Source organism: Macadamia integrifolia, chromosome 13 (genome assembly GCF_013358625.1).
Source record: "Macadamia integrifolia cultivar HAES 741 chromosome 13, SCU_Mint_v3, whole genome shotgun sequence".
Lineage (NCBI taxonomy): Eukaryota > Viridiplantae > Streptophyta > Magnoliopsida > Proteales > Proteaceae > Macadamia > Macadamia integrifolia.
The window spans coordinates 26,188,528-26,202,899 of NC_056569.1; the positions used below are offsets into that span (position 1 = coordinate 26,188,528).

The 14,372-nt window shown below is 38.5% G+C and overlaps 1 protein-coding gene across 1 annotated transcript; it reads left to right on the top strand.

The window, feature by feature from the left end:
• Nucleotides 1-11,642: 11,642 nt before the first annotated feature.
• LOC122059134 (receptor-like protein 7) lies at nucleotides 11,643-13,865 on the top strand. The gene has a single exon (XM_042621824.1). The coding sequence runs from the start codon at nucleotides 11,643-11,645 to the stop codon at nucleotides 13,863-13,865; it is 2,223 nt and encodes a 740-aa protein (XP_042477758.1).
• Nucleotides 13,866-14,372: the final 507 nt, after the last annotated feature.

Genomic DNA, 14,372 nt, shown 5'->3' on the forward strand with positions numbered 1-14,372 from the left:
CAAAACTGAATTGATTCAATTTGGTCTGATTTTGATTTTGGCCTTTTTTTTTATGAAAGGTTTTGATCCTATTTTAAGTGTTTGGGGCTACTTTTTACATTTTCACCAACTAAAAAGGCCTCATTTATTAAGGTGGTGATGAGGCAAAATATGTCACTTTCCTTAGCACGGCTAAAGCATGTACCCTACTTCGGCCTCCATCAGGCCGTGCTCTACCTCGGCCTCCATCAGGCCATGCTCTACCTCGGATTCAATCATGTCGTGCTACTACCTCGGCATAAATCAGGCCGTGCTGTTACCTCGGCCTCCATCAGGCCGTGCTCTACCTCGGCTTCAATCATGTCGTGCTACTACCTCGGCATAAATCAGGCTGTGCTGTTTCCTCGGCCCTCATCAGGCTATGCCCCACCTCGGCCTCCATCAGGCCGTTCTCCACCTCAACCTCTATCAGGCCGTGCCACTGCCTCGGCCTCAATCATGCCGTGCTACTGCCTTGGCATTAATCAGGCCGTGCTACCTCCTCGGCATCTATCAAACTGCACTATCACCTTGGCCTCAATCATGCCGTGCTACTACCTCGGCATCCATGAGGCCGTGCTTCACCTCGGCCTCCATCAGGCCGTGCTACTGCTTCGGCCTCAATCATGCCGTGCTACTGCCTCGGCATCAATCAGGCCGTGCTACCTCCTCGGCATCTATCAGGCCGCGCTATCTCCTCGGCCTCAATCATGCCGTGCTACTGCCTCGGCATCCATCAGGCCGTGCTGCCACCTCGGCCTCCATCAGGCCGTGCTACTGCCTCGGCCTCAATCATGCCATGCTACTACCTCGACATCAATCAGACCGTGCTACCTCCTCGGCATCTATCAAGCTGCGCTATCACCTCGGCATCCATCAGGCCGTGCTACTGCCTCGGCCTCAATCATGCCGTGCTACTACCTCGGCATCCATCAGGCCGTGCTGTCACCTCGGCATCCATCAGGCCGTGCTCCACCTCGGCCTCCATCAGGCCGAGCTACTGCCTCGGCCTCAATCACACTGAGCTACTGCCTCGGCCTCAATCATGCCGTGCTACTACCTCGGCATCCATCAGGCCGTGCTGTCACCTCGGCCTCCATCACGCCGTGCTACTGCCTCGGCCTCAATCACGCTGAGCTACTGCCTCGGCCTCAATCATGCCGTGCTACTACCTCGGGATCCATCAGGCCGTGCTGTCACCTCGGCCTCTATTAGGCCGTGCTACTGCCTCGGCCTCAATCATGCCGTGCTATTACCTCGGCATCCATCAGGCCGTGCTGCCACCTCGGCCTCCATCAGGCCGAGGTACTACCTTGGCCTCAATCACGCCGTGTTACTGCCTCAGCCTCAATCATGTCGTGCTACTACCTCGGCATCCATCAGGCCGTGCTGTCACCTCGGCCTCCATCAGGCCGTGCTCCACCTCGGCCTCCATCAGGCCGTGCTACTGCCTCGGCCTCAATCATGCCGTGCTACTACTTCGGCATCCATCAGGCCGTGCTATCACCTCGGCATCCATCAGGCTGTGCTCCACCTCGGCCTCCATCAGGCCGTGCTCCACCTCGGCCTCTATCAGGCCGTGCTACTGCCTCGGCCTCAATCAGGCCGTGCTGTCACCTCGGCCCCCATCAGGCCGTGCTACTGCCTCGGCATCTATCATGCCGTGCTACTACCTTGGCATCTATCATGCCGTGCTACTACCTTGGCCTCCATCAAGCCGTGCTACTACCTCGGCCTCCATCATGCCGTGCTCCACCTCGGCATCCATCACGTCGCACTGTTACCTCGGCATCCATCGGGCCGTGCTGTTACCTCGGCCTCCATCTGGCCGAGCTGCCACCTCAGCCCGACGTCAACAACAAGGATTCCAGAAACGTGTTTTCGTCCACCCCTACATTCAAGGAACGTAGTCCCTATTCCGGAGGACAGGACTCTATCCACTACACGTCATCATGACGTCACACAGTTGGTCTTTCCTAATTAAGAGGGGAATATTCCAGGAATATTCCCAGAATCACAGAGCCACTCCCCTTGAGGACTCCACGCCTAAACATGACTCTTCACAATCGTCTCCCACTTGCCCTCCATCAGCAGCCTATAAATACCAAGGTAAGCCTCCATCACAGGGGATCAATTACTCGCTTCTCATACTGTAAAAGCTCTCTTGAACATCTGTTGTGGAAAGGTCTAACTTAGGCATCGGAGAGTTCCCCGTCGGGTCAGCCCGGCTCTCCTTGTCATCTTTTCTGTGTAGGTCGGCCAAAGCACCAGGAACTGCATTAGAGATAGTCTGGTCAAATTTTTCCGCATCAGGTGGTAATCCACCAAATTTTTTTCGGACATTAAATAGGAAAAGAGTTATACCTACATTGATTGAGATATTAATGAAGAAAACAATTTTACCTGGTTCCTTATTCGGTTTGAAGATAGATAATTGGATTCAGTTCAATGATTTTAGTCATGAAATCAAAATCGAATCCAACTGAAAAAAGATTCTAACTTTTGAAATAAAAATCTAACTGATTTACTACGATTCAATTTGATTTTGTTTTAAATGATCAGTTTCAATTTTGGTTCTAAATTGATACCCTTTGGATTATAAGGGTACGATACTTGAAATGTCTAACAAGTACAAACGATGAGAAACCCGTAATTAAAATTCATATGATGTTTTCTATTATTTTGTTGACAAAGTTCATATTTGCTATTCTTCTTCTTCTTCGTTGGAGCAATCAAGAAACTTTTATCTTTTGTTTTTGTTTTTTTTTTGTTTTATAAACATTTTAAAATTTAGTTGACCCATGCTTTAGTGTGCCACCTAACACTGTCCAACCCCTTGGCTTTATTTGTTTTGCTAACGACAAACCCCACAAAACTATCCGATTTTATGGTCCAGGCTCAAGGGTAAACCCCAATAATTACACGTAGTCGCACTAAACCCGTGTAATAGATCAGTCGCCAAGAGGCTTGAATTAAATTGAATTAAACCTTCTTCTATTTGTAGGAAAATCTCTTTAAATTCTTGTTTCTTGTCATAAAATCTAACAAATTTATTTGGTGGTCTCATTACACAACTCCCCCAAGTTGATTCTTCCTTCCCAATCCTACATGTCATTGATCTCTCTTTCAACCATTCTATTGAAATTTATTACTGCAGTTCCTTTGCCATTGGAATGCAGTGATATTTGTTGATGAGGATTAATCCCAACTGAATATACTTAAAAATGTAAAGAGTCCTAATCCCCTTCACAATTGCTAATCAATGCAGCAATTTAAGAGAGCAGATCAAGTCCTCGTACGAGAATCATTCTTGTACAGAGCTGACCGACACAGATAGAATCTACCCAACAACCAACTCTGTGGTGGATTCCATCTGTGTGGATCAATCCGTATGAGAGTTCTCGTACAAGAACCTAATCCACACTCGTAATTTAAGAGGACATATTTTAGATTCAATGGGTGGTTTAAAATTACTCAAAGTGCTCAATTTTTAAGGGAATAGCCTCCAGGTCAACATGTATTATTGTACCTTCGGGATTGTAAGAGTGTGAAGTCCGAGTGTGTGACGCCCGTCAATTATTACATGTATTATTGTACCTTCGGGATTGTAAGAGTGTGAAGTCCGTGTGGACTTATGATATGTTTAAGTCCCGGTTAAGTGTATAAATTCAGCCCTTATGTAATATTTGTCGAAAAATCTAAACAAACTCGAGTCTGTAGATCTTTTCAAAAATGCATTACAATAAGAAATCTCAGCCCAATTGACAAGTTTGGCATTCCTTTCATTTTGCATATCTATAAAAAAAATTAAACCTGAGAAGAAGTTCACCTCAAAGAAGCCATTTTTACCAGACCAGTTGGACTGGAACAGTTACAGTTGAAAGGAGCGGTGGCTCCGCGAGAGTGACAACTCTCCTCTTTGTCTTTTTTTTTTTTTTGGATAATCAGTACAAGTCTTTCTCTAATTAATGGATGTTAAACTTTCCCTTCTATTTTCACAAAATTCAAGCTCTACAATGGGAATTGGAAAAAAATGCCCCACTAATATTGTACTTGTAATGCTTTGGGCATCAAATTCTTGTCACCAACTCAGTAATAGGGTCAGTCTTGGGTCCTCATGGTAGATTCCTGGCCATGTAAAATCGATTTGAATCGAATCAAAGTAAATCTGTAATTAAAATTGGTGTGGTGTTTTCTATCATTCTGTTGCCAAAGTTTTTCTTTTGTTCTTTTTTATTGGAGGAATCATGAAACTTCAAATTTAATGGACCCATGATTTTTTTTTTCCTAGAAAGAAAAGCAAAGCGAATTTACATATTGATTAAGTTTTCCGAAAAAAACCGGTCCAATCGAAAGACCAGTTCTACCTACCAATGCCTTATAGGTTATACCTTTGACAAGATTATTCTCCTTTTTTACACAAAAAATTAGGTCAGATAAGTGATTGTTTAGTTCAATCCTAAGGGAAATAGCGGCCAATGGCCACATCAAAAAATTGTTAGGGTTCATTAGCGGTTCAAAATCCTCCAAGTCGGTCCAAATTGTATTCACCACCCATCCCTTCTTGATAGCTTCTTCAATCCCGATCAGAAATCCCTAAGCCGCTCCTCAAAAACCTCTCCTATCATTACATAGTTGGCAAGTAGAAGTAAGCATTGGTCTTGAGAGAAAAGGGCAGTTGCTCATCTTGATATTTTAAGAGACCAGTTAGAAACTGCAATATTAATAATCATAACATTCTACCAAAAAAAAAAAAATAATCATAACATTGTTATGTAAAAAGAAAGGTTGAAAGATCCCAATAGTAAGCGGTTCCAATTGCTTATTTTGGGAGAAGGATATATCTCACCATTGATAAAAGATAGCCAACTGTTTATCTGTTTTAATACAAGTAGAGGGTTTGGGTGTTGTGATCCCAAAGATACTATATTCCAATACTGCCACAGAAAATAGCATGTTATTATAAACAAATTAAAGAAATGACCCAAGTCATTCTTTGAGATTGTGCCTAAAAAAAAAAAAAAAAAAAAACATTATTAGTTCACTGAAGAAGGAGAAATGGAAAACCTCTACTCTTAAACTCAATGGGCCCACAGCGCCGATTCTATTTGAAAAATCACAGGTAATGAAAACACGTTGAGTGTTAATGGACCCATCATTTACTGTGCCAAATCAATGGGGACCCCTAACCTTACAAAGAGTTTAGTCGTGGATATCAGCCAATCACCTCTCCTGATTAAACCCCTAACAGTACAGATAAATTATTCTTCTAAAAAAAAATTCAACAAGTTAGATAAATGAAAATGGTGGACGTGACCTGGGTGAGTTATGGGTCAATTGGATGTTTTAGTCTAAAAAAAAAAAAAAAAACACACAATTTTGTCCCTTCCGTTCACAAATTGTTGGGGAAATGGGGTAGAAATTAATAAGCTCCAAACAACATGGGGTAGAAATTAATAAGCTCCAAACAACAAGGTGAGCCGTAAGTCAAGGTAAAAAAAAAATAAAAATAAATAAATAAAACTCAGGTTATGATGGCTTAAGTTTCTTCTTCCTTATTTCTAGTTTCCATATCCATTTGTTCCACTTTGATCTCACTTTAATGAGTGGATGACAAAAAAAATTAGATTATAATGGGTTTGATTTCCCCTTTTTCACTAGACCCTATTTCCATTTTTTGGTGAAAAATTGACCAAAATTCTTTATATTTTAGCTTTAATATTATATGCCTAAACAATAGCAATTTGAAAGTGCTAAATTTGAGAGCAACAAATACATGGATCAACTCCTCTATTGGATGATGTAGTTTGCTTACACTGAAAATCAATAAAAATATACTTCAAGGAAAAATTCCAATGTCATTGGTGGAACTATATGGAATTCAAGGTATTATTTGATTCCGTATCATATAATCTAATAAATTTATTTGATGGTCTCATTACACAACTCTCCCAAGTTGATTTCTTCCTTCCTAAGCAACTTAAGAGAACATATTCTAGATGCAATGGGTGATGTAAAATCACTTGAAGTGCTCAACTTAAGTCAAAATTTAATTTTTGTTGGAAAATCTAAACGAAATTGAGTCACTAGCTCTATAATGAAATTGGAAGACAAAGTCAAAGTCTTGAAACAATCGGATTGAAGAAATTAATTTGGTACCACAACCCAAATCATTCAGATGCTCCCTGGGCCTATGAGAAAAATGATTCTAAGGTGCTTTCTGTGTTCAGCATAGAAACTAATTTTTTATGTCATTTAGGTAAACCAAATTCAAAGTTCTAACGTTTGGTGGAATATTAACGTTGTTGCTTAGGACTATCCTTTAAATAGAGTACTACTTCTTCACTCTCAAAGACATTAATTAACAGAGTAGTTACTGCAGTATCGTAACTCAAAAGATTGCATGGTTTCTGGATTTTTTGCATCCCAAAATTTGATTCTGATTGCACTTCAGCTCTTAGTTTACGTTCTCCTTTTTGGGAGCTCACTGAGGCAATAATCAGTCACCGGTAGAAGAATTGTAGCTAGGGAACGAGACAGATAGGCTTGCTTTGCTGGAGTTGAAGAAATAATTTAATGATCTGTAGGGAGCACTAATTTCCTGGAACGATTCCATCCATTTCTGTAACTGGGTAGAGATCACATGTGGCCATCGTCATCAACAACAGGTTATCAGCTTAGATTTTAAAAGGAAGGGCTTGGAAGGAATCATAACTCCTTTCATAGGAAATCTCACTTTTCTTCATTTCCTCAACGTCGCAAACAATAGTTTCCATGGCAAAATCCCTCAAGAAATTGGCAAGCTGATTCGACTACAATTCATTAGTTTTCATAACAATACCCTTGAAGGAGAGCTTCCTACTAGCTTGGCCAATTGCACTCGTTGTTTGAGATTTAAAATGTAACCGCAAGCGTACGGATCAGTGTAGCTACGGGTCGAACACAGGGAGAGCAGCCACTTTATTTTTNAAAAAAAAAAAAAAAAAAAGGATCCTGGCTGATTGCATGATGTTTCTGCTGAGATATATGATTTTTTTTTTCTTTCTTTCTCCTACTTTGTCTTTATGTGTATGTAATGTTGACTAGTGTCCTAGTGACGTTGGGTTGTCTTGGTTTCTTTCCTCGTGTAGGAATTTTTCGGAATCATTCCAAAGACCCTCCATTTTTATGTTTTATGTGCTCTTTTAATTTAATAAAATTTCTGATTGCTTGGGGGGGGAGTTGAATGATGGGGTATGGAAGTCCAATATTTTTAATAGTGATTTGAATTTAAGAGTTTTTCTTAGAACCACCCATTCTCCTTTAATATGCTTCCTAGAAAAAGAATCAGAAATATTCTAAAATCAAACTAGATGGTACACACTCACAGTTACCATCAGTGTTCTAAGTATTGATATCGTATTAGTCAGATCATATAGATGGCCGATCTTGAATCAAGCATTGATATTGGATCAGGGGTAAAGTCATAAAAATACCATTTAAAAAAAAATGAAATATAGGGATAAAATTGACTGATCTAGGTTGATATTGGCCAATCCGAATTGATAATAGATTGGTATCAGCTGAGATCGATAACCAAGAGTTAATTCCTTTTTTTTTTGCTAACGACAAGTATCTAGGCCTTTAGCCTGACTAGTCCTGTGGGTCCATGTTGACCTCACAACCGCATGGGCTGAGTCATACCGGAGTTGAATGAGAACCATTCAAATTTCACTGAAAGCAGTGAAGAGCACTAAACACCCTAGTGTGAGTGTCTCAAGAATTAATTCCCTGGTTACCATTCCCTCTTCACAAAACTCCTAATTCTATAATGAAAGTTTTAAGTTGAAGTTGAATTCATCACACCTAAAGGCTCCACATTCTGGACCAGTTTAATCTCTTGGAACCAGGTACAACTTGGTCCTTACTCTTTTGTTCTTAGCCCTAAAACTCGTCATTCTATAAGTAACCAATGGAGTCTCTCTTTGGAATATCAAAGGGTGCCAATCGGTTCAGTTTTGATTTGGAAATATATAAATCAAAATTGAAAATAGAAAAACATCTTCAAAAGCAAAACTGAACTGATTCGATTTGGTCTGATTTTGGTTTTGGCCTCTGGTTTTATGAAAGGTTTGGGTCCTATTTTAAGTGTTTGGGGCTACTTTTTACATTTTCACCAACCAAAAAAGCCTCATTTATTAAGGTGGTAATCCACCAAATTTTTTCTGGACATTAAATAGGAAAAGAGTTATATCTACATTGATTGAAATATTAACGATGAATACAATTTTACCTGGTTCCTTATTCGGTTCGAAGATAGATAATTTGATTCGGTTCAATGATTTTAGTCATGAATTCAAAATCGAATCCAACTGAAAAAAATTCTAACTTTTGAAATCAAAATCTAACCGATTTATTACGATTCAATTTGATTTTATTTTAAATGATCAGTTTCAATTTTGGTTCTAAGTTGATACCCTTGGGATTATAAGGGTACGATACTTGAAATGTCTGACAAGTACAAAAGATGAGAAACCCGTAATTAAAATTGATATGATGTTTTCTATTATTTTGTTGACGAAGTTCATATTTGCTTTTCTTCTTCTTCGTTGGAGCAATCAACAAATTTCATATTTTATTTTTTATTTTTTATTTTTTATTTTTTATTTTTATTTTTTATTTTTTATTTTTTATTTTTTATTTTTTATTTTTTTCTGATTAAAATTTTAAAATTTAGTCGACCCATGCTTTAGTGTTCCCCCTAACACCATCCAACCCCTTGGCGTTATTTGTTTTGCTAATGACGAACCCCTCAAACCTATCTGGTTTTATGGTTCAGGCTCAAAGGTAAACCCCAATTACACGCAGTCGCACTTAACCTGTGTAATAGATCAGTCGCCAAGAGACTCGAATTAAATTGAATTATACCTTCTCCTATTCGTAGGAAAATCTCTTTAAATTCTTGTTTCTTGTCATAAAATTTAACGAATTTATTTGGTGGTCTCATTACACAACTCACCCAAGTTGATTCTTCCTTCCCAATCCTATATGTCATTGATCTCTCTTTCAACCATTCTATTGAAATTTATTATTGCAGTTCCTTTGCCATTGGAACACAGTGATATTTGTTTACGAGGATTAATCTCACTGAATATACTTAAAAATGTAAAGAGTCCTAATCACCTTCACAACTGTTGATCAATCCAGCAATTTAAGAGACCGGATCAAGTCCTTGTACGAGAATTATTCTTGTATAGGCTGATCGATACAGATAGAATCTACCCAACAACCAACTCTGTAATGGATTCCATCTGTGTGAATCAATTTGTATGATAGTTCTCGTACAAAAACCTAATCCACACTCGCAATTTCAGAGGATAGATTCTAGATTCAACAGGTGGTTTAAAAATTACTCCAAATGCTCAATTTATCAGGGATTAGCCTCCAGGTCAAATTTCATCTTTGTTGAAAAATCTAAACGAACTCAAGTCTCTAGATCTTTTAAAAAACGCATTACCATAAGAAATTTCAGCCCAATTGACAAGTTTGGCATTCCTTTCATTTTGAATATCTATAAAAAAAAAATTAAACCTGAGAAGAAGTTCACCTTAAGGAAGCCATTTTTACCAGACCAGTTAGACTAGAACAGTTACCGTTGACAACTCTTATTTTTGTTTTTATTGAGAAAGTCTTTTTTTCCTTTTTCTTGGTAATCAGTATAAGTCTTTCTCTAATCAATGTACGTTACACTTTCCCTCCTATTTTCACAAAATTCAACCTCTACAATGGAAAGTGGAAGAAAAATGTCAAAGTCAATAGTCAAATTGTAGAAAAGTAATTGGCCAAGATATATCTTTTCCTACCCTCAAGGCTCCAAATCTATAAATCGGATCAGGAATTGGCATTGTCTGATTTTAATGATTCACTTTTAATCACTACGATTTCTAACCAAAATTTTTTAATCAATTCTAACTGGAATGGCTCTTGAACGATTCAGATGCTGATTGCCAATTTTAAAACCCTAGATATATTAGAACGATCACTAAGATTGTACTTGTAATGCTTTTGGCCATAAAAATTGTTGAGGGAATGGGGTGGTGAATAATCTTTAAGTTATAGTAACTGATTTACTTCGATTCGATTCGATTCAATTTTACATGGTTATTTCTATTTCAAGTCTCATTTGTGTGAGACAATTAAATTAATTCATACAGTGAGGAAATTTGTAATTAAAATTGGTGTGGTGTTTTCTATCATTCTATTGCCAAAGTTTTTTTTTTTTTTCGTTCTTCTTTATTGAAAGACCAGTCCTACATCTACTACATATTGTTAAGGATCATTAGCTGTTCAAAATCCTCCAAGTCTGTCCAAATCGTATTCACCAGCCATCCCTTCCTGATAGCTTCTTTAATCCCGATTTCTACTCCTAAACTCAATGGGTCCACAGCCCAGATTCTTTTTGAAAAAAATCATAGGCAAAGAAAACATGTTGAGTGCTAATGGACCCATGATTTACTGTGTCACTAAACACCCACCAACCCATTGGCATCACCCTTTCTAGTATTATTCTTCATTATTATCTCTTCCATTGCAAAGCAAAGCCAAACCAATGGGAACCCTAATCTTACAAAGAATTTAGTCGTGGATATCGACCTGTCACCTATCTTGATTAGACCCTTAACAGTACAGATAAATTATTCTTCTAAAAAAAAATTCACCAAAGTCAGATAAATGAAAATGGTGGACATGACCTGGGTGAGTTATGGGTCAATTGGATGTTTTAGTCTGAGAAAAAATAAACACAATTTTATCCCGTCCTTTCACAAATTGTTGAGGAAATGGGATAGAAATTAATAAGCTCCAAACAACAGGGTGAGCCGTAAGTCACCGTGAAAAAAAAAAAAAAAAAAAAAAAACTCAGGTTATGATAGCTTAAGTTTCTTCTTTATTTTTAGTTCCCATATCCAGTTGTTGCACTTTGATGAGTGATGATAAAAAAAAATTAGATTATAATGGGTTTGATTTCCCCTTTTCCACTAGACTCTATTTCGATATTAGGAAAAACCAATTGAATGATACTTCTCATATTCGTAGAAAATTAAATCTCTCTGAATTTCAATTTCGTATCATATAATCTAATAAATCTATTTGATGGTCTCATTACTCAACTCTCCCAAGTTAATTTCTTCCTTCCTAAGCAACTTAAGAGAACATATTCTAGATGCAATGGGTGATTTAACTTGAAGTGCTCAACTTAAGTCAAAATTTAATTTTTGTTGGAAAATCTAAACGAACTTGAGTTACTAGCTCTATAATGAAATTGGAAGACAAAGTCAAAATCTTGTAACAATCGTATTGAAGAAATTAATTTGGTACCACAACCCAAATCATGATGCAGGAGGGGAAATGATTCTAACGTGCTTTCCGTGTTCAGCAATAGAAACTAATTTTTTGTCATTTAGGTAAATCAAATTCTAAGTTCTAACGTTTGGTGGAATATGACCGTTGTTGCTTAGCACTATCCTTTAAAGAGAGTACTACTTCTTCACTCTCAAAGACATTAATTAACAGAGTAGTTACTGCAGTATCGTAACTCAAAAGATTGCATGGTTTCTGGATCTTTTGCATCCCAAAATTTGATTCTGATGGCGCTTCAGCTTCTAACTTTCATTCTCCTTTTTGGGAGCTCATTGTGGCTACAATCAGTCACAGGTAGAAGGATTTTAGGGAACGAGACAGATCGACTTGCTTTGCTAGAGTTTAAGAAACAAATTTATGATCCGTATGAAGCACTAATTTCTTGGAACGATTCCATCCATTTCTGCAACTGGGTAGGGATCACATGTGGCCATCGTCATCAACAACGGGTTATCAGCTTGGATTTAGATGGAAAGGAGTTGGGAGGAATCATATCTCCTTCCATAGGCAATCTCACTTTTCTTCATTACTTCTACATCAGTAACAATAGTTTCCATGGCAAAATCCCCCAAGAAATTGGTAAGCTGATTCGACTGCAATTCATTAGTTTTTTTAACAACACTCTCGAAGGAGAAATACCAAATTGTTTTGGGAATATTTCCTCCATCCGAGTTATCTCTTTGGGTGGAAATGGACTGCAGGGGAGCATTCCCAAATCCCTTGGTCAGCTAACAAACTTGTACTATCTTACACTTGATGGAAACAACTTATCTGGTATGTTCCCTGTCTCACTATACAATCTCTCATCTCTTGAAATTATTTCTCTTGGAAAAAACCAACTGCAAGGGAACATTCCAGAGTCTCTTTGTCAGCTAACAAACTTGTACTATCTTGACCTTGATGGAAACAACCTATCTGGTATGGTCCCTGTCTCACTTTATAATCTCTCCTCTCTTAAAGTTATTTCTCTCCACCAAAACAAGTTATCTGGTATGTTCCCAGCCGCATTATATAATCTCTCATCTCTTGAATATTTGTCTCTTGGACATAACCAATTGCATGGGAACCTTCCACGAGACATAGGCCTCACTCTTCATCCAAATCTCAAAGTACTATCAATTGAAAGCAACCTTTTCTCAGGGAGGATTCCAGATTTATTTTCTCTAGTGTCTGTTCCATCATTGAAGTATGTAGATTTGTCACATAACCAATTCAATGACATACTCGATGGCTTCTCCCACAACACCTGTAGTGGAACTAATCTTAAGTTTCTTGATTTGTCCTATAACAAATTGAGTGGTATGATTCCCAAGTATTTTGGTTGTTTGGTTGGCAATCTAAGTGTCCTAAATCTAGAGCAGAACAATTTGAATGGGCCCATTCCTGATGCTTACACCAAAGGATGCAAACTACAGATATTCAAAGTCAATGGGAATCAATTACGGGGGAAATTAGCAAGATCATTGGAAAATTGCAAGGACATGGAGGTGTTAGATGTTGGGAACAATCAGTTGAGCGGAACCTTCCCCTTCTGGTTGGAAAGCCTACCCCAGTTGCGTGTTTTGATTTTGCAATCTAACAAATTCTATGGTCCCATTACACAAAAATCAAAGGCTGCTGATTCTCATTATCCCTTCCCAATGTTGCATGTGTTTGATGTCTCTCTGAACAGTTTTATAGGAAAATTGCCACTTGAATATATTTGTCAGTGGCAATCAATGATGGATACAGATATACCTCAACTGGCTCATTATATAAGTTGGCAAAATACAAGTTTTCTTGGAAATTTTACCTATCAAGTTCCGCTCGAGATTGCAAGCAAAGGAATAAATTTGGAGATGGAGAAGATCATAGAAACATTCACTATCATAAATCTTTCTTACAACAAGTTTCAAGGAGATATTTCAGTCTCAATTGGGGAACTTAAAGCACTCATGGGGCTCAATTTATCTGCAAATGACCTCATAGGCCAAATTCCATCTTCACTTGCTCAATTGAGCAGGCTTGAGTCCCTGGATCTTTCCAGAAATAGGTTATCAGGGGAAATCCCCCAACAATTGGGAAGCCTCACATTTCTTGAAGTTTTAAATCTATCTCAAAACCATCTCATAGGAATGATACCACAAGGCAACCAATTTGAGACATTCTCAATTGCTTCATATGAAGGGAATGAGGGATTATGTGGATTTCCATTACCAAAAAGATGTGGAGTATCAAAAAGAGCACTACCTCTCGCTTCGACACTTGAAAAACAAGAAGAAGATTCAATAAGTTTACTTGATTGGAGATTTGTGATTGCAGGGTATTGTTCTGGAGTGATAATTGGGGTGGTAATTGGACAAACTATGTTTTGGAAGATCATTGGATGCTTCAAGTTGACATCAAGAATGGAAAAATTCAAGCCAAAACAAAGGTCAAAGAAGAGCAAAAGGCATGGGAGAGTAAAATGAACATCTGTCAATTGTGGAGTGAATAAGATCCTACACCCCATGGATGGAGTGAAATGGGGTTGGAGGATACAGCCGGCAGAAGAGGATCCGGGCTCGATTTTAGTAGCATGTTTCGTGATACTTCTGCCAAGATATATGGATTTTTCTTTTTTTCCTTCTTTCTCCTCTTGTATTTAATTGTGTACTGTTGAGTGTACTAGTGATGTTGGGCTGTCTTGGTTTCTTTCCTTGTGTGGGGATTTTTCGGAATCATGCCGAGGCCCTTCATTTGGGATGTTTTCTGTGCTTTTTTTATTTAATAAAATTTCCACACAGAGAGAGAGAGAGAGAGAGAGAGAGAGAGAGAGAGAGAGAGAGAGAGAGAGAGAGAGAGAGATTCACTGATTTAAGCCAGGAAACTGTTTCTCCACAAAAAAATGGAGTAAGATTGCGTACACTATAACCCTCCCCGCTAAGATTGTTGATGTCATTATAGATGGCATGAAACAATGGGCTAGCCTATATTTT